At 33.6% G+C, this 26,971-nt stretch overlaps 1 protein-coding gene across 1 annotated transcript; it reads right to left on the minus strand.

The window, feature by feature from the left end:
- Positions 1-1,498: 1,498 nt before the first annotated feature.
- Positions 1,499-26,622, minus strand: LOTGIDRAFT_151881 (hypothetical protein; the record flags this gene model as incomplete). The annotated part of the gene is made up of 6 exons (XM_009045380.1): positions 1,499-1,551; positions 1,812-1,890; positions 6,494-6,600; positions 13,268-13,346; positions 20,582-21,835; positions 26,608-26,622. 6 exons carry the CDS (start codon positions 26,620-26,622, stop codon positions 1,499-1,501), a joined length of 1,587 nt encoding a protein of 528 aa, XP_009043628.1.
- Positions 26,623-26,971: the final 349 nt, after the last annotated feature.

A 26,971-nucleotide genomic window follows, 5' to 3' on the forward strand; every position in this document is an offset into this window, starting at 1 on the left:
ATGGCTTTGTAGTCACTGGTCTTTGGTTGAGGCCTCTGATTGGCTGTATTCACTAGCATGTAATCTAATCAAATTGCTGTATTCCCTGATACAAGACTAGCAGCTATCACAGTCAAGGTATGAAAAAAAGTGTGTAATAACATGACATCTGGGCTAGTGGATGTCAATATGATCTTCCACAGAGCTCAGAAAATTTGGGTAAAAATATTCACAACATCCAAAGATACAAATATGATTTGGGCAGCAATAGAATAATTTAAAGCAAGACATTGTTATTTCCTAGTTTCCATTAAATAAAGTATAGATTTTAAACTTGGAAAGATTTTGAAAATCAGTAACTGAGTTAGCACTAGATAAAGATGAAGTGTATAAGGAGTAGTATATCATAAAATTCTGTTCCGTTTTTTAATGTAAACTCTTCCCCTAAATATCGCTTAAAGATAAGAATATAGCCAATTTTTTACTCAAATCTACAACTCTCCTATATAATTATCTTACTATTAGTCAACAAAACATAGATTAGACTTTATTGTCCAGGCTCAATTCTTTACGATTGTAGGCTATTCTTTAGTTGACAGGACAAGGGCAATCTTCAATTGTTCGCTCCTCCAGAGGGCAGACCAAGTAGACATTGTTATAACAACAGAATAATGCTTACGAGGTCATTGCGTTTGAACTTCTTGTGAAGCGTATAATGGTGTATTATGATTGGTTATTATTCTGTACTCACTACTAATCAAATTTGACATAAATAACTCCATAATTATTTTAGTATAATGTACTTGATGGTAGTCTTTTTTTTTTAAAATGAAGTAACGTATTCAGAATGACAAGTTCTATTTCATGATATCCTCAAATTCTAATGAGAGAAAATGAGGTCTAAACACATATACGGCAAAACCCAGGAGGAAGTTTTCAAACAAAATCACAAACAATCTAATTTCTTTTCCGTATAAAATATTAACTTCAAATTCGACTATACTGATTCCGTAATAATTTCAGTGTATGTACTTAATGATATTTCAAGTTTTTATTTTGTAGTGAAGTAACCTTTTCAGAGTCACATATATCATCTATTAAAATTCTTTTTCATGAAATTACAAATTTAATGAGGAAATTGATATTTATACACAATACAGGGGAACACAGGTGGAGTTTTCAAACAAAATCACAAACAATCCAATTTCATTTCTGTATAAAATATTAATATCAGACTTAAAATAATTGTAGGTCATATTTAATGTTAATCATATTCTTAAGATTCCAAAAATTGCATGAAGACATTGTTGATCATCTATGCCTTTGAAATATTTAATAGTTTTGCTTTCCTGAGTAGATTAGATTCAAATACATTGGTAATATGATACAATAAATCCAGTTCTTTCTAGACTAAAAGCATCACATACCTAATATTTCTAGATTTTGCAAAACATTCTCAAAAAAATATATTTTAATTTGATAATTTTGTCTAATTGTAGGAAAAACTGAATTTTTTGGACTAAAAAATTCGGTTGGTTATATTAAACCCTGTTTTAATATTTCTGTACATACCTGTATATAACAGACTAAAAATCTTTAAATCTTCTATCAAAAGCATTGAATTTACTTACAGACGGGACTCAGAATGCAGTAGAGCATATTTTATTCAGGAGAGGGGCCCTCTCATCCCACTTAGTCTAAGGGCCAATCACTGCTAGACCCAAGTTTCTATGTCAGTACCTCTGGCCTACATTATTGACAGGTGGAAACAGGGTTGAAATATCCGAAGGTTTATCTCAACCCTAACAATGTTATAAATATCCACAACTTACCTAGTTCTGATCGACGTCGAATCTGTCTGATACAATTTCTTATTTTACGTTTTTCATCAACATCACCCGTATCTTTCAACTAAAAAATAAAAATACAATATCAAAATTAGATAATATACTGTTTAATATGTGATATTACCATTTTATAATATGGTGTCTGTTTTATCCCCAGTCCTTATTTCTAAAAGATGCGCATGGTAGGCCTGTACCCAGACTTGTTTGTCACAAGGAAAGTAATATATCCGGAGGGGCGATGGTTTATGGTGTTTAGTTTGGGAGGGGTGGGGAAGCATTGCCCTCCCTTTCCCCTCTGTAACTATTATTTACAGTGACAAAATACTTTTACATTTACTGAGGCAACTGCAATATATATTTACATTTTCATATGAGTGTATTAACATTTAAATGCATTGAAAGATATCATAAAACAAACTATCACACTTCTAAGTCATTTGAATAATTTGTAGAACATGAAAGCATCACATTAATCTAATATAAACAATTGTTGTGTGGTCTATATATTATATTACACCTAACATGTAACACTGATATCTTCTAATGGTAGAGTTATTTATATCTTATACAATTTTTTATTTAAATCAGACATTTTCCAAAAAGTAATATAAAGTGCATATAATAAAACAAAGTTGTTTCCTTTGATGATATAAATGATTTTTACGATGTTAACAGATATTAATCATTTCGATGCTGGTTTTCCCCTTTAACCAGATTAAGAAAACCAATGTGAATCTCTCCAAATCTGCTTTTGGATATTATAATCAGATTTTGTGAAGAAACAAAAGGCTTGGTTTTTTTTGTGAAATTGCAAGAACCAGAGAAGCCTGACTGAAAATTGGAATGGTGCAAATCAATGCTATCAGTGTTCCTGATACACATAAAAAGTTTAATATATTTTTGAATGGCAAATCATTAAATATGTGAAAATTTGATATCAAATAGAACATATTTTAAAAAGCTACATCAAAGAAAATATGATCTTATGAAATAGATTTCTCCGAACATCAAAATGTTTCAGAAAATGTCAAAAAAGTTGAAATGAAATGAATGGAGTTTTACGCCTATTTTTCTGCATCTTGTGGACCAATGAAGATGGGCATTTTGCCAAGGCAGCGGTGTTAGCCTGCTCTTTTTGTTTTTTGAGGGATCTTTACACAGCCTGCAGCACATATGACCTTGGGTTTATTGTCCCATCTTAACGACTAGATGCTTTTCCCATTTCAATCCCTCAGTCCTGCATCAATGACAGGGGGAAACCGGGTTGAATAATCTGAAGGTTTAATCTCAAACTATAAAAAATATCAAAGACAATGTAAATATAAAACATTAAAAATTTCATTTATTAGGATATTTATCAAAGACAAACTGAAAATGTAAATATTTCAATTCATCAAAGATTATCAGTATTTACCACTATACATGTATCACTAAGTATTTATTTTTATAAGACTTCAAAGTGCAATGTTTTTATATTGAACAATGTTAATATACACACCTAGATTTGCTTAAATTCTATCTCCAAAATTAAATCAAAATATCAAAATTCAATTTCATGAAATTTCTTTCATTTTCCTTATTGAAATAGTGGATAGCATGGTCACAATGTCACTAAAGATACCACCAGTAAGCCAACCTATAGGTTTTAAAGGATGGTAATAAAATTACATAAATATATGTCGATGAATATAAAAAGTCAAAAAGAATTCCAGATCAAAGTTAAAGACACATAAAAGCAAATCATATTCTTGAAAAATAACATGTTCTGTGTTGACAAATCACATTATTGTATTCAATATTTTCTATTCAATATATTTGTTTCCTGTAGGATGCTTTATAGTTTTAACTCCAACCCGCTATTGAGAACTTTCTTGAATTTTGACAGTGACCTATTGAAGTTTTTAATTTGTGACCTAATAGTTCCCCTATATTGAGTTTCATGTTCGTGACCTAATAGTCTCCCCATATTGAGTTTTATGTTTGTGACATAATAGTCTCCCCATATTGAGTTTTATGTTTGTGACCTAATAGTCTCCCCATATTGAGTTTTATGTTTGTGACCTAATAGTCTCCCCATAATGAGTTTTATGTTTGTGACATAATAGTCTCCCCATATTGAGTTTTTGTTCGTGACCTAATAGTCTCCCAATAATGAGTTTTATGTTCGTGACCTAATAGTCTCCCCATATTGAGTTTTATGTTTGTGACATAATAGTCTCCCCATATTGAGTTTTATGTTTGTGACCTTAACAGTGTCTCCCCATATTGAGTTTCATGTTTGTGACCTAATAGTCTCCCCATATTGAGTTTTATGTTTGTGACCTTAACAGTGTCTCCCCATATTGAGTTTTTGTTCGTGACCTAATAGTCTCCCAATAATGAGTTTTATGTTCGTGACCTAATAGTCTCCCTATATTGAGTTTTATGTTTGTGACATAATAGTCTCCCCATATTGAGTTTTATGTTTGTGACCTAAGAGTCTCCACATATTGAGTTTTATGTTTGTGACATAATAGTCTCCCCATATTGAGTTTTATGTTTGTGACATAATAGTCTCCCCATATTGAGTTTTATGTTTGTGACCTTAACAGTGTCTCCCCATATTGAGTTTCATGTTTGTGACCTAATAGTCTCCCCATATTGAGTTTTATGTTTGTGACCTTAACAGTGTCTCCCCATATTGAGTTTCATGTTTGTGACCTAATAGTCTCCCCATATTGAGTTTTATGTTTGTGACATAATAGTCTCCCCATATTGAGTTTTATGTTTGTGACATAATAGTCTCCCCATATTGAGTTTTATGTTTGTGACATAATAGTCTCCCCATATTGAGTTTTATGTTTGTGACATAATAGTCTCCCCATATTGAGTTTTATGTTGTGACCTAATAGTCTCCCCATATTGAGTTTTATGTTTGTGACATAATAGTCTCCCCATATTGAGTTTTATGTTTGTGACCTTAACAGTGTCTCCCCATATTGGGTTTTATGTTCGTGACCTAATAGTCTCCCAATAATGAGTTTTATGTTTGTGACCTAATAGTCTCCCCATATTGGGTTTTATGTTCGTGACCTAATAATCTCCCCATATAGAGTTTTATGTTCGTGACTTAATAGTTTCCCCCTATTGAGTTTTATGTTTGTGACCTAATAGTTTCCCCATATTGAGTTTCATGTTTGTGACCTACTAGTTTCCCCCTATTGAATTTTATGTTCGTGACCTTAGCAGTGTCTCGATGTTCACCAATGTACATTGTAAAGAAATAAGCCAATTTACAAAACTAAAAAATATTTTCAAGTCACAGTTTCAAGGCAGATAGTCTACACTCAAAATTTTACGTTCCTCATTGTTAAAATTGCAAATAATATCTTCAATTTTCGACAAGGCTGTAAATCTAAATGGATACTTGGAAAAGATCAATTGTAAGAGGTTTGACCGAGGAAAAGTTAGTAGAATGGATCCTCGTGAACTAGTTGTTGTACTTCTTAAAAATAGTTTTCTTTCTAAAAATGTTTTTGAAAAATTACATGAATTGTGGCCTTCATATTTGATATTTCATGTTTGTGTCCTTACCAAAAGGTTTGACCAAGAACCAGCTGGTAGAACGGATCATCGCAAAACTAAGTTGTTATACTTGCAAAAAATGGTTGTTTCTCTCTATTAATTTTTTAAAATTATATAAAATGTTGCCCTTAAGTTTAATATGTAATGTTTGTTCCCTAAACAGTCTCTCCTTGTGACTATTGTATAGTTGATACCTCTCAAGATAAAACTAAATAAACCAACAGTGTAGGTCAATAGAAAGTAATATTTTCTATATTTTAAAGTTGAATACAGCTAGGTGTTATGTAAATACTGACTGATATCTAAATAAACACAAACCTAACCATGGTCCTTCATTCTAACACTTATCTTTATCAACCATTACAAAATCAGTAATTAAATAGATTTTTGTAAAGAGTAAAAATGAAATGAAATGAATGGAGTTTTACGTCCTACTTTTCTGCATAATGTGGGCTAATGAAGACGGGCAAAGCCATGCAGGGTACAATGAGGGAAATTTTGCCAGGACAGCGTCATTAGCCCGCTCTTTTTCGAATTCCAACTGTCGAGGGATCTTTAGATCTTTAAAGTGCACAGCCTGTAGCACACGGGGCCTCGGTTTATTGTTTTGTAAAGAGTAAAAATCATGTCTAGAATTACAACAGAGTTTGTCATAAATGTGACAGGCTTCATCAAAAGATGCCAAAAATTGTTCTTAAGAGATTACAAATACCAAAATCAAGATTAAGTTGAAATATGATTCAAACAATTTTTATTTAAATTGTATATTACTTATGAAGGGCGTACACCTCTGGGACACCCCTCATACCAGCTCTGTTCAGACGTGACTGGTATATAAAATATAATACATGAGCTACTGGACTAACAAAGATGCTATCCCTGCTGGCCATTGAAGACCAAAACTAGCAGTAGAGAAAATATTAATGATACCTTATAACAGCGCTTTTCCTGCAATTTTTGCAATCGTTACAAAAACACATATTGATTGGTAGGATTACAGATCCTCCCCCACCTCTAACCCCCCCCCTCCCCCCCTCGTCCTATGTCTATGCTGCTGTAATCATGATATATATTTATGAAATTTACTAAAAGAAAATTCTTACCAATTGTTTAAGTTGTTCTTCATCCTCTATCTTATCATAATCTACACAAGTTAACTGCCCTTGTTTTTCTTCCACAGGATTTACAGGAGGCTCCTCTACACTTCTACCTACAATCATAAAAATAATTTTCATGAGATACACATTAGGATTCTTCAGCATTGAAACTTTTACTCCAAAGTTACAGAGTTAGTCAATATAAAAATTCTCTTAACTGAATAGCAGGCTTCAAACTAGAAAAAAGTCTACCAAGCTAAATATTTAGAACAAGTAATGGGTATGAATTACCCACAAAAGACCAATGCCAAGAGGTTTGGCCAAGGACCAGCTGGTAGAAAGGATCTTAGTAAACTTTAGCAGTTATCCTTGGGCTTAAATGACTAGCTATGATGTTTTCTTTTTGACGAAAAATAGAAGAAACTAATCTAAAGGATATATTTTCACTATTCAAAGTTAAAATATGCAACTTCGTTCAAAAAGTCTATATTCCAATCATTATAAGTATTTTTTGGATTTTTGCCCAAGAATTCAGAACCCAATGTCTCACAGACTAGACCTAACATCATAATTTCATGTCAGTATTCAAATATCAGAAAATATAAAATCGACAAAAAACTGAAGTTCAAGTTACAATGTAATGTCGTGCCTTTTTATATCTAACATACCATTATTAAAATCTTTTAATGTATTTAGTCTTCAATTTCACAGACGATCGTGCCATTTTCTACTTTTAATCCCTCAAAACGACCTCTACTTTAATTCAATTAAGGAACTATTGATAACTCATACAAGGATTAACCTTTCATTTTTTCTTTTGAAGGATCCATTTCTTATCAAACTAACGTACGAGTGGGGAATAATGAGGAAAATAGAAGAAAAGTTGATATAAGATCAGATATCAGGCGAGGTTTACCCCTCACTGTGAGTCAACATCAGGTAATTATACTATCAGCCCCCACAAATAAACCCCTTTCATTTCTAAATATATCAAAGCTTATTCTTATTCTGGTGAAAAGGTGAAATGGTGAGCATTCCCCATCAAAATAAGATAGTAAAGAGGGGCATTGTATTACTTTCTACACTCTCCCCTTTCTTTAGAACTACTGAAACCAGACAGTAAGGTTCTAATGTCCAAAATATTCACTTGGTAACAGATGTTTGGGCATAATATGTAATCATGTAATCATATGGCTGGTAAAGCACCTGTTAGTATTAAAAGGGCTAAGTTTTTGACATTATGGCCTCCGCATGTTGGAAGTCTTTCGGATCCAATTGTAAATCATTATTTTATCAACTCACCAAATTTAAGAATAAAAATCCTGCGAGATTCTGTGTACTCTTTGATTTTCAGAGCAATCATAATTCCTGATAATGGGGTACGATGTAGCACAATGTTAAAACAGATCTTAATTCTTATAGGTTATCTAAAAATTAAACGCCCATCAACAGTCATACTCTAAAACATTCCAAATATCTGAAATAACCTCAGATATAACATAAAAGTCAAATTAAAATAAATACTATCATCCAGTTATTTTACACAAATTATTCCAAAATATCTCAAAATAACCTCAGTTATAACATAAAACTCCAATAAATTCTGATAATACAACACAAGGTGAGACAATATGGTACAATATGCGACAATGTTTGATCAGTTCCAAGATAAAATACTATCTGTCAACACTGTATTGACAATATCTGTCAGGTAACTCTGGTACTAGTTAAACTATATCTATATGTTCAGATCAAACAGACCAATTATCCCAATTAAGGAAGTAAGGACAAAGCAATCTGATTTCAGAGCCAGTGCATCAATTCAGTTTAGTGTTGGCATAAAATCCCTAGTATAAATTAAGGCTCTAGTGTTGAATATTAGCAGTACTTATTTGGCAGATTCAATGGCATATCTCGAAATCAGTTTGAAATCAGTTTTGAAATCAGTTTTGAAATAAGTTATGAAATCAGTTTTGAAATCAGTTTTGAAATCAGTTATGAAATCAGTCTACATCTAGGACTAAAAGTTAGCATCTAAAAACCAGTAACATGATTTTTTCATTAGTTGATACTTTCATTAACCTACAGACAATCCAAGACTCTCAGTAGTATTTTACAATTCATATTTTAATTCATACAAACATAGTACGCAAAATACGAGAGCCCATTTTTAAGACTGAAAATTCTCCTTAGTAAAATCATATTTCTAAACAATATAAACTCTCAATACTATTCTGATGCTGATATTCAATTTATATAAACATAGTAAGCAAAATGAGAATCTGTAAACATTGTGGTTGGACAATACAAGAGAATTACAAAGAAAATGTACAATATGACCAGATCAATACCAGAAAGATAAGGAAACTGGAATCCTGTCTCAAGATGACAAAGAAGATTATTCTGATTGACAGGTATCATGGTATTAATTGATATTTTAATTGATTTGTTATTAACGAAGTGTGTTATAACATAAACTATACTTGGTGTTTTTTGTTATATCTACTCTACTTCTTAATATGGTTTATATCTTATTAATTGATAGATTAACCTGTGATTTTTATCACTAGAGAGCCTTTCATTCTCACAGTATGATATTGATATATGAAATATTTCCAGACTTTTATTACAGTATATCAGTATATTCCAGAAACAATATGATTCAGAATTGGAGCAGAATGAAATGGGTTAACTTCCTACTTTTCTTCTCCTTTTGTACACTTTATACAGATACAACATGCAGTAAGCAATAAGAGAAAATTTGCTAGAAGAGCATCAATAGCTTTCTTGATATCCCACACTGTAACACACAGGGACTTAGTTTATTGTCTCATCTGAATGACAAGGTCCTTTTTTTTATTTGCCTGTCTTACTGGATTTTATTACGGACCTTTAAGTTAGTGGGCACTGAGCCACCTGGGATTTCTGACGAAATAGCTACCAGTCTTGTTGCCTAAAATAGTAACAGCTATCAAGGTCACCTAGAAACATATTCGACCTTGAAAAACATTGTTACAAACAGTGAACTAGAAACACTACATAGTTGCCATTTAAAATAAAACCTAACCTTCAAACTTATTGTCAACCTTTAGCACCCTTTTTTGTTCAACATTTTCCAAAACAAAGGCATTAAAAAGAATTTGACCTAGTTTTTGAAGGTCAAACATGTTGACCTAGAAAGAATAATGGCCAGAGTTAGTTTGGTATTTCCTTTCATCTTTCTAACATTTTTAACAATTATCTTGAAATAGTATTATTAGGGTGGGGACCACAGAAATATGAAACAATGTACCAGAATTAAGTCAGTTTTGTAGTGTCAAGTGTTGTTTTAGACGGAGAAAATTGCTAAATTTCAAGTCAAAATAAAAGTTGAAACCAATGTGTTTTTCAGGAATTGGTGGAAAAAACACTAGCAAAACACTTGGATTTCTCACCCATCACAAACATGAAAGGTCTGTTTTCAAATCAAATTTTCTCTGTGCCTTAGAAATTTTGGGTTTCTAAACCCGGGAATGATACTAGGGCAAAGATTTTGACCCATCAAAACTTACTAAAACATATTAACCTTAACATTCATGAATATTGCTTTAACCATGTACCAGTGCCAATGCCTTCTGTTGGATAGTAACTAGTTACCTTTCAACCACCCTAATCTCTATAGCAATGTCATTTTACCTGACCAGATCTGAATATTTTTCAACTACTAAAACATCAGTACAGAATCATCCGATTCAACCAATCCAATTTCTATTACTACAACTACCAACAACTACCTTGTCTGTGATATCAGTTAGCTGAAAGCAGGTGTCAACTTGTCATCTACCAACAAATACCTAGTCTATGATATCAGTTAGCTAAAAGCAGATGTTGACTTGTCATCTACCAACAACTACCTAGTCTGTGATATCAGTTAGCTGAAAGCAGATGTTAACTGTCATCTACCAACAACTACCTAGTCTGTGATATCAGTTAGCTGGAAGCAGACGTTAACTTGTCATCTATCAACAACTACCTAGTCTGTGATATCAGTTAACTGGAAGTGCACGTTAACTTGTTATCTACTGACAACTACCTAGTCTGTGATATCAGTTAACTGGAAGCAGACGTTAACTTGTTATCTATTAACAACTACCTAGTCTGTGATATCAGTTAACTGGAAGTGCACGTTAACTTGTTATCTACCGACAACTACCTAGTCTGTGATATCAGTTAACTGGAAGCAGACGTTAACTTGTTATCTATTAACAACTACCTAGTCTGTGATATCAGTTAGCTTGAAGCGGACGTTAACTTGTCATCTACCAACAACTACCTAGTCTGTGATATCAGTTAACTGGAAGCAGACGTTAACTTGTTATCTATTAACAACTACCTAGTCTGTGATATCAGTTAACTGGAAGCAGACGTTAACTTGTTATCTATTAACAACTACCTAGTCTGTGATATCAGTTAGCTGGAAGCAGACGTTAACTTGTCATCTATCAACAACTACCTAGTCTGTGATATCAGTTAACTGGAAGTGCACGTTAACTTGTTATCTACTAACAACTACCTAGTCTGTGATATCAGTTAGCTGGAAGTGCACGTTAACTTATTATCTATTAACAACTACCTAGTCTGTAATATCAGTTAGCTGGAAGCGGACGTTAACTTGTCATCTACTAACAACTACCTAGTCTGTGATATCAGTTTACTGGAAGTGCACGTTAACTTGTCATCTACCAACAACTTCCTAGTCTGTGATATCAGTTAACTGGAAGTGCACGTTAACTTGTTATCTACTAACAACTACCTAGTCTGTGATATCAGTTAGCTGGAAGCAGACGTTAACTTGTTATCTATTAACAACTACCTAGTCTGTGATATCAGTTAACTTGTTATCTACTAACAACTACCTAGTCTGTGATATCAGTTAGCTGGAAGTGCAGGTTAACTTGTTATCTACTAACAACTACCTAGTCTGTGATATCAGTTTACTGGAAGTGCACGTTAACTTGTCATCTACCAACAACTACCTAGTCTGTGATATCAGTTAGCTGGAAGTGAACGTTAACTTGTTATCTCCTTACAACTACCTAGTCTGTGATATCAGTTTACTGGAAGTGCACGTTAACTTGTTATCTACTAACAACTACCTAGTCTGTGATATCAGTTAACTGGAAGTGCACGTTAACTTGTCAACTACCAACAACTACCTAGTCTGTGATATCAGTTAGCTGGAAGTGAACGTTAACTTGTTATCTATTAACAACTACCTAGTCTGTGATATCAGTTAACTGGAAGTGCACGTTAACTTGTTATCTACTAACAACTACCTAGTCTGTGATATCAGTTTACTGGAAGTGCACGTTAACTTGTCATCTACCAACAACTACCTAGTCTGTGATATCAGTTAGCTGGAAGTGAACGTTAACTTGTTATCTCCTTACAACTACCTAGTCTGTGATATCAGTTTACTGGAAGTGCACGTTAACTTGTTATCTACTAACAACTACCTAGTCTGTGATATCAGTTAACTGGAAGTGCACGTTAACTTGTCAACTACCAACAACTACCTAGTCTGTGATATCAGTTAGCTGGAAGTGAACGTTAACTTGTTATCTATTAACAACTACCTAGTCTGTGATATCAGTTAACTGGAAGTGCACGTTAACTTGTTATCTACCAACAACTACCTAGTCTGTGATATCAGTTAGCTGGAAGCGGACGTTAACTTGTCATCTACCAATAACTACCTAGTCTGTGATATCAGTTAACTGGAAGCGGACGTTAACTTGTCATCTACCAACAACTACCTAGTCTGTGATATCAGTTAACTGGAAGTGCACGTTAACTTGTCATCTACCAACAACTACCTAGTCTGTGATATCAGTTAACTGGAAGTGCACGTTAACTTGTCATCTACCAACAACTACCTAGTCTGTGATATCAGTTAACTGGAAGTGCACGTTAACTTGTCATCTACCAACAACTACCTAGTCTATGATATCAGTTAACTGGAAGCAGACGTTAACTTGTCATCTACTAACAACTACCTAGTCTGTGATATCAGTTAACTGGAAGTGCACGTTGACTTGTCATCTACCAACGACTACCTAGTCTGTGATATCAGTTAGCTGAAAGTAGACGTTAACTTGACATCTATCAACAACTACCTAGTCTGTGATATCAGTTAACTGGAAGTGCACGTTAACTTGTCATCTACCAACAACTACCTAGTCTATGATATCAGTTAACTGGAAGCAGACGTTAACTTGTCATCTACTAACAACTACCTAGTCTGTGATATCAGTTAACTGGAAGTGCACGTTGACTTGTCATCTACCAACGACTACCTAGTCTGTGATATCAGTTAGCTGAAAGTAGACGTTAACTTGACATCTATCAACAACTACCTAGTCTGTGATATTAGTTAACTGGAAGCAGACGTTAACTTGTCATCTACCAACAACTACCTAGTCTGTGATATCAGTAAACTAGGATCACCAGCCCATCACTAAACCATAGCCAGTAAAATACTGATTTCAAGGTAAAATGATAAACTGGGTCAGTGAGTCAGTATGTCATTTAACATTATTATCTGTTTAACACTTCATCTTTTGTATTTTTTTAATAACTTAATAAATTATAAAGGTTAGAAAAACTTTATCCAGGGAAACTTTATCCAGGACAGCGGCATTAGCCTACTATTTTTCGATTTTCAACTATCAGGGGACCTTCAATTGCAGGACCTGAGCACATACTGGGTTTATTGTCCAATCTGAATGACTAGAGACTTACCTGTAATTTGGCCTTCTCTAATCTCCTTAATTCTGAACCTGATTTTCTTTCTCTCGTTCAAATCACTGATGTCTTGTAACTGAAATAATTCAATATAAAAGACCATTTTACAACAAAATTAAAATTTTTTTACTGTTATAATTAATTAATTACAGAGCTAAGTAGGGACACACGTCTACAATTAATAGTTTGGTTATATATATCAAAAAAAAAGACTGAAACAGAACTTGAATCATGTTGTTACTCAGAGTTTATACGATATGCACTCTTTAGACAACTGACCTATTTACAGCCTGCATCCTAAACAGCTTCATTGAACACATGTGTCTGAGGATGACTGAAGAAACACGTTAAAACGTTTCATAAAACTTTAACCAGTGATTGTTGTTCTATAAAGCTATGTCTATATATTGTACTCACAATTGCTAAATGCCATTTGTAGATGTTACTTTAGTCATCTGAACATCACACGCGTGAAATTCTTAGCATATGAAGCAATAATAAGGTTTTTCACAATAAAAAGGTGCTCCATTCATTAACTGGAGAGGATTCATAAATTTCCAATTACTCATCAGACATTGAGAGCAAGCGTTGAAACCAAACACAGATTGACATAAAACACTTGTGAGTCCGTTATTTCAAAATGTTGACTATCAAGACAAACATAACTATCTTTTATGTTTAAGGCATCACTCACCAAACACATTTACTTCATTAATTATTCGTAATTAAAATCATATTAATCTTGAATAATTTAGAATCATTTTTTACTAATGTTCATATATAGAATATTAAGGCTTCATTTGCATAATATAGTCATCTCATTATCATTCTACATCATATTAATTACCTCTAATTAGGCTACTCATCTAATTAGGGATGCTGATTACACATGGATTTAAACAATATTTATTCATAATATCTAATGTTTAGATAAACTATGGTTTCAGAATCAAACCAAAACTTTTATTAATCCAATATACAATATAGAAATATTAAAACAGAACCTTACACTGTGAAAATATTTTATTAAATAATTAGGTGAAGGGGATGGTTATTAAAGATGAGGGCCTATTTAACTGACTATAATCTTGTAATATTCATATAATTGTCTAAAAGAAGGTTAAAAAAAGGGATTAGTGGTGAACCATTTTAAAAAATGGCATTGTTTTAATGAAGTTTTGAGGAAATCTCTTAAGTGGGATTAAGGCGTATTGACATTAAGGGACAAGTGTGCTGTTTTAGGGGGTTGATTTGAAACTTGAACCAGTCCAATGTGCACAGGGGCAATAGCTGATAGAGACTGATTCTGACAATTTGTTTGAATTTTGCAGGGGCCATGGCAATACAAGTGAGTAAAATTACATATTCATAGATAAATATTGTCCAATCAACATTGGCCCTGGAATCTTTCTAGGAAATCACAACCAATCAAATTAAACCACTCGCTATGACATGTTCGCGAAATGAGTAAGATGTTGGGTAAAGAATTGAAGCTAATAGAAAATCAAACTTTGGAATATTTACAATGGAAAGAATGTATTTGTACATCTTCCAACGAGTGGTGGCAAATTGACTTAGTATTTTGTTTTCTCATTATCATTTCAGTTCTACTTATCTGATTGGTCAGATTTAAATTGCTCAAATCTCATTTCTTCAAACCCATATTAGGCATAATACCCAGTAATAGAAATGGTCTATTATTTTAGTCATCATCTACTTATCAGTGAATTTCTTTCTTTTAGTCCATTAACTGGTTTGTTATACAACAGTACTAGTAATGGGATATTCTTCTTAGTCACCTTTTTCTTATCAGAGAAGTTTGATTTTTTAGTACAACATGATAAAATATACATGGGGTCGTGACCTAACCATTAGTCACTTGTCATATTGGTGCCAAGTTTATTAGCTAATATTATTCTATAACATGATTTTATCATTACCTAGGTTATCTTGACTAGAACAATATATAATATATAATGATATAACTAACACAGGCAGTGGTGGTGCCAATGAGGGTACAAAGGGGGCATTGGTAAAATGTTTTGTACCTCTATTTCAATATCAACAATTTCAAAAAATATAATTTTGAAGGTTTTTTCTTGAAATTTGTGTCAGAAATCACCAAATCAATTTTATTTTTCCAAAATTTTCTTAGGGGATAACTCTCTCAGAAGCTCCATGAGAGACTTATGACCATGGGTTTTTACAGAGGTGTTGTATTTTAAAACTAAACCTCAACAGTTGTCCCACCAGTAAATCAGTCACCCCCATACCCCTCGTCTCGAGAGACTGGTATCACCACTGAGCATAGATTGGAGAACCTTACACAAATATATCAGCCTGATAAGGAATACAGAAAGGATTAAAGATTGAAACAAGCAGATTTCACAAGGAAAACAAGGATCATATCTAACAGCTGGTCCTTGGCAAAACATCTTGGCAATGATTTAAAATGGATAACAACTTGGGTTATCTAAGATCATATCTAACAGCTGGTCCTTGGCAAAACATCTTGGCAATGATTTAAAATGGATAACAACTTGGATTATCTAGGATCATATCTAACAGCTGGTACTTGGCAAAATATCTTGGCAGTGATTTAAAATGGGTAACAACTTGGGTTATCTAGGACCAAATCTAACAGCTGGTCCTTGGCAAAACATCTTGGCAATGATTTAAAATGGATAACAACTTGGGTTATCTAAGATCATATCTAACAGCTGGTCCTTGGCAAAACATCTTGGCAATGATTTTAAATGGATAACAACTTGGGTGATCTAGGATCATATCTAACAGCTGGTCCTTGGCAAAACATCTTGGCAATGATTTTAAATGGATAACAACTTGGGTTATCTAGGACCAAATCTAACAGCTGGTCCTTGGCAAAACATCTTGGCAGTGATTTAAAATGGATAACTACTTGGGTGATCTAGGATCATATCTAACAGCTGGTCCTTGGCAAAACATCTTGGCAGTGATTTGAAATGGATAACAACTTGGGTGATCTAGGATCATATCTAACAGCTGGTCCATGGCAAAACATCTTGGCACTGATTTTAAATGGATAACAACTTGGGTTATCTAGGATCATATCTAACAGCTGGTCCTTGGCAAAATATCTTGGCAATGATTTTACAAGCATAACGATGCTGTCTACCAGCCCCTCCTAGATCAATCCTATTGGCACTGACCTATCCCTGATTATCCCATTTACATCTGGGTCAACTGCAAAGCTGGCTTCCTCAATATCCATTTTCAGCTGGGTTAACCTGAATAATGAGGAAATATGATTATTTCAATGTCACCAAATGTCAAAGCAAGCACACAGACCAAGATCAGAAACTCAAAACAAAAAATGTACCTGCTATCTTAAGTTCATTTAAATATAAACAAACCATCCCAAATTGAAATTGAAACAACTGCACAATCGGCGGTCATTGACAGTTTAAATAACAACTGTAAGTAATGTGAAATAAAGATAGTTTAATTATGCTGTGGATGGTAACAGCTGGTGATTCTATAGATACCATCAGTAAAAACTAACATGCTTTTAATATACAAACAGTGCTACAGGTCACTTAGTACAACAACTCAAATATTATAGTCATATTAAATTCAATAAATATTTGCTGGAAACTCTAAATTGTCTTATTGGAACTATAAAAGAACTCTAAAATGTCTGACTGGAACTCTAAAATGTCTGACTGGATCTATAACATGTCTGACAGGAACTCTTAAGATGTCTAACTGTAACGCTAAACGCTACAGGAACCCTAAATGACCTCTTTAGAGCTCTAAAATGACAGACTTCCTATTTTTAATAGCTCATTGAAATACTCACAAAGTTTGAACAGATCTCTAAAATGTCAAACTTTTAAAATGCCAAACCCTCCCTTCCACAAACTCTAAAATGTCTGACAGGAACTCTAAACTGTCTGACTGGAACTCTTAAAATTGTCTGACAGGAACTCTTAAAATGTTTGACAGGAACTCTTAAAATGGCTTACTGGAACTCTAAAATGTCTGACTGGAAATCTAAAATGGCTGACTGGAACTCTAAAATGTCTGACAGGAAATCTAAAATGTCTGAAAGGATTTTCGGAATCTAAAATGTCTGAAGGGATTACTTGGCCAAGATATTTGTCAACAAGTCAGTCACTGCCCTGTCCTATATACATGTTATTGATGATGATGAGTGAAACCTGATCTGATAACTAATTAATATCAATATAAGATCTATTATAATATAATATTATACTGTCACTGTCTATACACAACATCTTTCTATCAATCATACAACAATTACCATAAACTATCAAACTGTTTACATTGTCAGGTCAGAGATATGAATTGGAGTTTATTTACCAGATATGACTACAGACGCAACGCCTTGCCCCCATAGAAATATTGTTTGTACCCCAATTGCTCCCTTTCATTTTTAAAAAAAATAAATAAAAATATGATGCTTATACATTTTGTTCACAAAATATGTATCAGCATGAATCAAATCAATCCTATTTTTCAAAAATTTTCTTGGGGAAGAACCCCTTTCACGAGAGGCTTCTGCCATTGAATCTTCCACAGAGCTGTCGTAATTTGAATCCTGACCTCAACAGTTGTCCCCCATACAGTCAGTCTGTCCCCTATTTGTCCCTTCAGCCTTGAGAGACTGGTGCTGCCACTGCATCACTAAAAAAGAACCTTACCCAACATCGTAAAATTTATATCTTCTATTTAAAGACCAAAGTTATCTAAAGATAATATTTTGCTAATTTTGTGGTAATACAGAATGTCAATTGCAAGTTTATCAAAATTGCCACCAAACACCAAAAAGCACTAAGCTGTCGATAACAAATGGTTCCTTCTGCCCTATCAATCCTACCTCCTTTTAAGGAGCAAGGTTACTCAATTATAATTTTATGATGATATGGTAGATTAGATAAGATAAGTTTATTGTTTCAAATACGCCCATTAAAGGCATCATACAACATTATATTAATAATGCACAAAGAAAAAAATATGTCCACTACAAGATTGTCAAATCTACATTCAAATACCAATAAGCTCTACCATGCCTATAACAAACTGTCCTTTCCTCCCCCCTCACCCCTCCAAAAAACAGTAAATCTTCTATTAAAAGATCAAGGTTACCAGATGATGATTTATGATAATTTTATGATAATACAGAATGTCAACTGTCATGTGTATAATATTTATCATCCATGTTGAATTAATTCAGATTATTCTACCAGATTGACCAGCTAATGGCTTGTAAACTGTCTTACAGTCAAACATAAACAAAAATACAGTCAAAATACTAAATATAAACAACAACCTGGTGTATATGAAACAGCTGAAATTGGATGGGGGGGAGGGGGCATTTATATGTATGAAAAAACAAAATAACACATTTTTCTCAGCTACCAAACTAAGAGTGCCAAATCAACGTAATGATCTAGATCCATCTGCTACGACCACCAACAACTACCTAGTCTGCCATATAAGATTCGGTCATAAGCAAATATAATACCTATAATACCTTTGTGCACCAAAATATTAGAATGTACTAAAGCAACCCTCTCAGATGGTCCATAAAGGCTTTCAATTATGACACCTCCAAAGAGTTGCCACATTCAACAGTGTTGTCCCCTACTGAGTCAGTCACTCTGCCCCTGTTTGTACCCCCAGTCTGGAGAGGCTGGTATCGCAGCTATTTTTGACCACTGAAATATATATTTGGGGTCCTGCGTCTTGTTTTTATCAGGGCCACTAAACCCCACTACTTTCTAATCAAAGTGAACTATTATCAACGTCAAAATAAACGTTTTGACTATTATATCCTCCCTATTGATATATATATATATATATATTGCTAGATGTATACTATACTGTAACCCTACACTGTATTTGGTATAAAAACCATCCACCCCCAACAGAGGTAATATCGTAGCCTTAAGGGCCAGAAACTGGAGAAGAGCAACAATATATTTGAATGAATGTTTTTTTTGGGGAGGAAATATGTAAGCAATAACATCTGTTAAAGAATAAACAAATTTTTCATTCAAAAATCAATTAGTTGTGTATATTTCAAGTCCAAGTTTTGATATTTATTATAAATCATGGTGCTCTTTAAGAGTTACTATGAAACACAGTGTATGCTGTCCCTCTTCAAACACCTAATGCCACTACTAGAGAAAGTCAAAAATAATGTTTATTTATTAAGCTTTGTCAACCAAGCATCCTTTTTAGAGAGTTCACATGGTATATTATGTTTATTTGGTATTTAGTTTTGTCAACTCTGCATCCTTTTCAAAGAGTCCACATGGCATATTATGTTTATTTGGTATTTAGGTTTGTCAACTTAAGCATATTCGACAAAAACATGATTTTTATCCTGTAGTCAAAGATTTTGTTAAATTTAAGATAAGATAAAATTTAACGCAAACTAAATCTAGACGTTATATACCTAAAGTTAATCGTAAAATTGGACGGTAAAATCATACAAGTGGAAAATTGAAACGACCTATAAAAACTAAGTCATTCGTAAAACTATGTGGGATTACTATCTTAGCCCTTTTTTATACCCTACATGCGGTGGTGGGCCTCAAGTTTTTATTGAAATTTAAAAGATAATGTTACTTATCTGATGAATAAAAACGATCTCTTGATTTTTTAGGATCTGGGATTAAAAATATCAAGTTAAATGCTCTGTCAGCAGCTTTTGATTACATAGTGTTTTTAATATATCTTTAAATATAAATTTTAAATATAAAAACTTAACATAAATTTCTTTTGGAAATCAAATAGCATGTAGTTAAGGTTATTTTATATCAATATTTATCAAACAAGATTAATGATAATATTTGAAAAGCCTGATGGCAAGATGACAAACACTACTCAGTAGATATGGTTAAATAAATCTTGATTTTAAACAGCTTTTCCCAGGCTTTTTTTTTTTATCAAAATTCTAAGTGATATAGTCTTATCATTAGAAATATTGAAACTGAAACTGAAACTGAAACATGTTGTTTCTCAAAGATGCGATCTTCAGACAACTGACCTATTTTCAGCTTGTGTCCCTACTGAAGTTGGATAAATTAAATTTCAGCAAGTCACTCTCAAAGTCTTATCCTTAACCATTTACTTAACCAGCTGGTAGAGCTGAATTTCAGCATCCTTTCACTCTTTTCAGACAATCTGGCATTTGATTTGTGTACAATTGAATAAGGTAACCTGCTGTGACCGAGGTATGTAATGACAGTTTATAAATTACCTAATAAGATGGAATTAAAAACCAATACATGTACTCACCAAATTCTGCAGCTCTTTCTCAGATGTAAAATCCTTGTAATTGTCAGATCCAGTGACTTTTGGTATTCCAGGAACCGACAGTGTCTTCAGATCTGATTTTGGTGCTTGTGGATCCTCTATACTTAACAATCCAGCCTCATCTTTAAAAGAGACACGACGATCTGGTCTAGGTTTATAGTCAAAATTTGGACTGCTATAACTTGATAGGCTTACAAGAGGTAGTGATGTCCGAATGTTAGATCTTAGCTCCTTTCTCTCGATTGATGGATGTGACTCAACTTTGTTTGAAATCGGAAGTGTCCTGCGAGAAGAGTTGTTCCGATTAAAACACGATTCAAAATCACTTTCGGAAATTTTATCCTGATTTTTTGAATCTGCAAATAATGAATAGCTTTGAAATGAATTGAGTGTTGAACTTTGAAAAGGTCGAACAACAGCTGAAGGTCTTTTAATTATAACTTGATCTGATTTTTGATTCATAGATTTCACATCCAAACTTGTTTTTCGTCTCGAGGTCAGATCCAAGGTCGAAGATCGTGACACTTTAGGATCTGTTTTTATTGGCTCTGATTTCATAACGTATGGATCTGATATTTTGGTTACATTTTTTTGGCTGTTTTCCAAGCGTGAAACTGTAGTTTTATTATTAGACAAGGAGGTATTGTTGGAGCTCGTGTAATTTGACTCTCTATTTATGTTAGAGGTGTCGTGATCCATTTCGTGTGTTTTTAACACGTCTGAGAGCCTAGTTACTGTAGTATCAGAATGTCGTGAACCTAGGCGACTTGAGGTAATCAATCTCGTTGATCTTGATGATGTCATATCAGATTTCAATCCCATTGGTTGATCACTATGGGTAGTCCAATTGGAGGCATTTTTAGAGTTACCTAACTTTGACGTGGAGGTGCCTAATGCACCACTAGTTCTGCTTCTAGACACTGTATTGTCAGAATCACGAGGCTTTGATAAAACAGCAGATGGCCTGGGAAAAACCTTATCCCGCTTTGCATCTCTAATGCTTGGAATATCTGGTCTCCTTTCCATATCCTTCGTTAGCTTGTCACCATTTTTTAGTTCCTTTGTATCCACATAAGATCTTACATGACCTTGCTTTTGTTGTCCAGTCCTCTCTAGAATGCCTTCACGACTAATTCTCTGTGTTCCATCGTGTCTTGTCGTTGTTTTAAAATTCTGAAGTTCTCGAATAGCTGCTCTGATTTTTCTGCGCTCTTGGTATTCTGTGCATGTTTCAAGCTGAAAAATACAAAAAGAAAATTTCAAGCAAAATTAACTGGAATTGACTTTAGTTTGTCTTAAGAGTGGCAACATGGCTGTTCTATCATATTTGGTGGTAAAGTACCGGAATTGAACCTCTGAACACAGGTTTTACCTTTGAGGGAAAATATGATTTATATTTGGGAACAGTTTGTGTCGTTTAGGGTTTTCAGGTTTGAGAAACATGATTTACATATGGGGGACAGGTTTTATATTTGATAGAAAAGTTTTACCATTACAGAATGGAATACAAAGGTTATCAAACTCTCTTGTTTTAGATGGTGAGAAAGGAACAAATTGTATGGTATCTTTCACTTGTTATATAAGGTAAAACCTGTACAGTATCCGGTGAAGAGTTATGTCCCATCTAACAAAGATTAAAAGGTCAAGCTTCTTAAGAACAAAATCCTCAGTTAATTGTCCCATAGAAACAACAAAACATTTTTTCCATACCAACCCCTCCTACCTGCATCACTGACAGGAGAAAACTTGGATAAAAAAAAAAGATCCTAATGTATTATTTCAGCCTATGAAAACTGCTGTTGGCCTGTAGTCAGACTTGATTGTTTGGAGGGGCAAGTAATATATCCAGAAGGAGAAGTAATATATCTGGATGGGAACTGGTGGATGTTGTTCAGTTGAAATATTGGAATTGGTCAGTTGCCATATTTTTTTCAGGGAGCAATCCATTTGTTCTTACTTGCCCCCCTGTAGCTACTGGCCTGAACCGCCGTTTTTTTGTTTTTATTTATCTTGTAAACAATCTGACCCAAGGTACTAATATTGACCATAAAGAGATTAGTGAAGAGTTGATAAGGGGAGATCAATCATGTCTAAATATTGATAAATCACTTGAAATGACAAATTGTTTATATATTAGTCTTGGTTTAATATTATTAGTCAATAAACATTGCTCATAAAAATAACAAACTTACATCTGCTAGCCTAGAGTGCGGGGAGCCAACATTCAAGGGGGCTCAACTTTGGGACTCAAAAGTCATTCAAGTCATCCAAAATTTTCCGGTGGACCAAATATTTCTTATGGGGACTTCTATATAGAACTCAAATTTATTTTATTAATCAGATTTTATAAGGTACTGAACAGTAGGGTTTAAAACTCTATTTATTAATACTAATCAAAGTTGACTAAAAGTTATGAGATAATACGCCAGAGTTACAGGTGGTCGCGAGATAAGATTGTAGGTTTGACCTGTTGGAGTCAATATACTCTACCGAATTACCATATCTAAAAACCACTGGCTCCAAAATTATACTGGATAGAGTGAGGATTAGATGAATTAAATTTTATAAAAACAATTGGTTTCTTACAATATTTATTTATTCTGGAATGACCGAAAGATTAGATTTCCGTTCCGTGATTAAGGCTTGTTATTTTTCGGCACCTGGGTTAATGAAGTCAGGCAATGCCATGCAGTGTTCAATGAAGGAACATTTGCCAGGACGGACAGTGACAAGCCTACTCTTGTTCGATTACTAACTGTCGAGGATCTTTAACATGCACAGCCTGTAGCATGAGGGACCTTGGTTTAATGTCGCATCCGAATGACTAGAAGCTTCTTTACATGTCAGTTCTCCTTACCTTCATCACTAACAAGGGGAAAACAGGTTAAATTCACAGGTATAATCCTGACCTTTACCTGCCTCAAACCCTGGACCTTAGGTTAGCAAGAAACAATTTAAATCACTGAGCAACTCAGTGAAATGTTGTGAGTAGCAATAACTGATTAATTGATTAATATGAGAAGTTTTCAGTTTGTCTCTCATTTGTTTAATAGAGATATTCTTTTCACAAGAGAAAAAAAAAAATCTTGTTTAAAATCTTGTTTAAAACCTGTTTAGAGTATAACAATGGCTACAATGATGGGAAAATAATGTTATTTTATTTCACGTGTCGTAAAGCATGTTTATAATCATTTATTCCTTTGTTACATCTTTATTTCCAAGGGCCTTTCTCTCTAAAACTTAACCTAAATAAAATCCAGATTTTAAGAAATAGAGCAGGGTCTCCCCAGAAAAGAGGATGTCAAGGCTTTGGTCCCCCTACTTTAAAATTTTTTGATCATTTTACATAGTGAAAGAAATAGCCTGTAGCCCCCCTGGAAAATTTTGTGGCCTCGGCTACCCTCTCTTGACTGGTGATCAGTCAGCATCACATTCACTTTTCTATGAATATTTAGATTCAGGGGCCAAGTAGGAGTTGAATAGGGGCCCTAGAATTTTCCAGTGGTCTCAAAGGCAATTATTTTACTATGTATAATTGAGTGGCCAAACACCTTGTAAACTAAGTATTGACTTAGAATGATATAAGATCTTGATACAACTTGATGAAATTATACATTTCCCTTCTTCAACACACACCATTCATTATTCACATACTAAATTTAAACTTTTAAAATGTTCACAACAAATTTGAAGGATTTCATTTCACTACACACTAATTCATGACCTTCAAATTTGACCTTGAGAAAAAATTTTCTTACAAAATTCAAATGGTGTTCTTCATCTTTCTTTTTTGCAGCCGACTAGGCTAATGAAGATGGAGAAATCAGTGACACATAAATACATAAATTCATTTTGATATTGATGCATTTTAAAGTACTGGCTATAGCCAATCATCAAGGGTAACGATACGATAAGTATATCGCGGTATGGGGTAATGGGATAAAATTATCTTCAAAGTTTCAATATCTATTAATTTATAACTGTTATATGTGGTTGATAGAATCGCTTAATGTCTACTGATTTATAAATACCTTCAATTTCAGTCAAGTCAGTTAGAAAAAAATTTGTTGGTTTATAAAAAATCCTCACATTTAATCAAAGGTAATATCAAGTATCAATAAACGATAAACATGACGGGATGTCATATCACGATACAGAGTTTCACCAATATATCGTGCCTGCACTAACTGATATTGATGTCTTTTGTCATTGATGATATTGATGCATTTCAAATGTGATAAAACCTCAGATATCATGTAATGTTTGAATTAAAAAAAACTTACTCCACCATTATATTTTTGATACATACAAAAATTGAGTTTAAACTTGACTTGCATTCTAGTCAGAAAGGTTATTGACCTTGGTTTTTGACCTTCTTTAAAGAAACTTTTCATAATCTTCAAGGAGGAAACTGGGTCATTTTCAAAAAATATTCACATCCTTGAAACTTTTAAAAGTTTGATATTTTACTTTTTGTAAATAAAAGGATCATTATTTGTGAGCAAATTAAATAACAGGTGTGAATCAAGGCTATACAGATAGTGATTATTTAGATTTCAAAACTTTCACAAAACCTTTTGCCTTCTTCAAGTTTGATTTAGAGTTACTTGTTTAAAGGGGGAGTGTGACAGTTTCCTACAAAACACATGAATTATGACTGTCTCTTAATGGCCAATAATATATTCTATTTTATGTATGTTGTTATGTCAATTTTAGTTAATCTGTTAATGTCCATAGAGGGAGCACTCCCTGTTTTCATTTCTTAATTTGGTGATCACGTTTTCAGAAATGGAATCATTAGCTTTATTTCTAACTGGTCCGATTGATCACATGATTAGTCACATGAGTTCATTCGTTCCAGAGAAGGAGCACAGCAAATCACACATGTTTTCTGATGCTTTGGTTTCATCAATTGTTTATTTTGGTTTCGTGTTGTTGTTTGTTAAATGACATTATCCTCCAATTTGTATTAGTATTATTTGGGGAGCAAGAGGGGATAAAAATACCATTGACTACAAACTTGGTTTTCCCATTTCACCCTTTCCTATTCCATTGATCTTTCTCAGATTATCCATACTCATTTACAAAAGTTTCCGGCCTGCGTTCGAATCATTTATGGCTTAATCTTTAAAATTTAACTGTTGTTTTTCCTTCTTCCTTCCATATAAGTGATATTTGATAATGATTAAATCTTCAATATTGGTTAACTTCTCATTATTCAACTTGGTTCAATGTCAAAATATTTTTTTTTTTTACACCAAAATTCAAACATGAAAATTGACCCTTATTGTCACATTTTGATTTTTTCTTTGCCTTTTATTATATCTAAAGGTGAACCATATTAAGGATATTTCTATAGAAGAATTGTGTTTGAGTTGACTGGTGTAATGAACTGTCAAATTAGGTCCGACTTGTAATTGATATATTGGAATGCACTATAAGTTATTTATTGAACAATATATAATACAGATAATATGATTGTCAAACATGGGACCTCGTGTATTAAACATTTATAAAACACCAAGAGGTCTGACTAATATAATCATTGTTACTGTGTGATCTTATTTAACCATCTAAAATAGATTTAAATCTTGACTATTTATAATTACTGGCTGATTAAAATGCAGATCTGTCATGTTTCATTTTATTTTCTTGGTTGATTTCTTATGCCATCCATTTTTTGAAAAATATTCTATTTTAGGTGCAAGAACAGCATCATTTTCCAATGTTTCAACAGTCAAGATATCTACCTGTAGCCCACAGGGCCTAGATTTATAGGCTCATCCCAACAACTAAACACTTTTTCTATGTCATTCCCTGTGTGCTACAGGCTGTGCACATTAAAGATCCCTTGACAGTTGGAAAGAACAGGCTAATGCTGCTGTCCTGGCAAAATTTCCCTCATTGCACCCTGCATAGCGTTGCCCTTCTTCATTAGCCCACATGGTGCAGTAAAGTAGGACGTAAAACTCCATTCATTTCATTTCATTTTCTATGTTATTCCTTACCTGCAAGAATGCCATTTTTGTAAGCCCACATGAATTGTGGAGGATATATTGGCATCCCCTATGTCTTTCCCTCTGACCATCCGTCGGTACTTCCACAATTGCTCGAAAACATTTCAGAAGGCTCAGTACTGGACAGATTTTGAGGAAACTTTGTAAGAGTGTTCGTAATCACCCAATGATGACTGTTTACTGTACTGCCAAATATTTTTATTTAAAATCAAAGCTGCCAGTGGGCCTATATTACCTTGCTTAGCAAGCTATCTTTCACCTTATATTTGCTGTGGTGGTATTTAAATGGGATACATGTATTTGTTATTAGCAATAGCAGTGATAATCTGTAGATCATACAGACCTATAAATAAAA

Source organism: Lottia gigantea, assembly GCF_000327385.1.
Source record: "Lottia gigantea unplaced genomic scaffold LOTGIsca_1, whole genome shotgun sequence".
In the NCBI taxonomy this organism is placed as follows: Eukaryota; Metazoa; Mollusca; class Gastropoda; family Lottiidae; genus Lottia; species Lottia gigantea.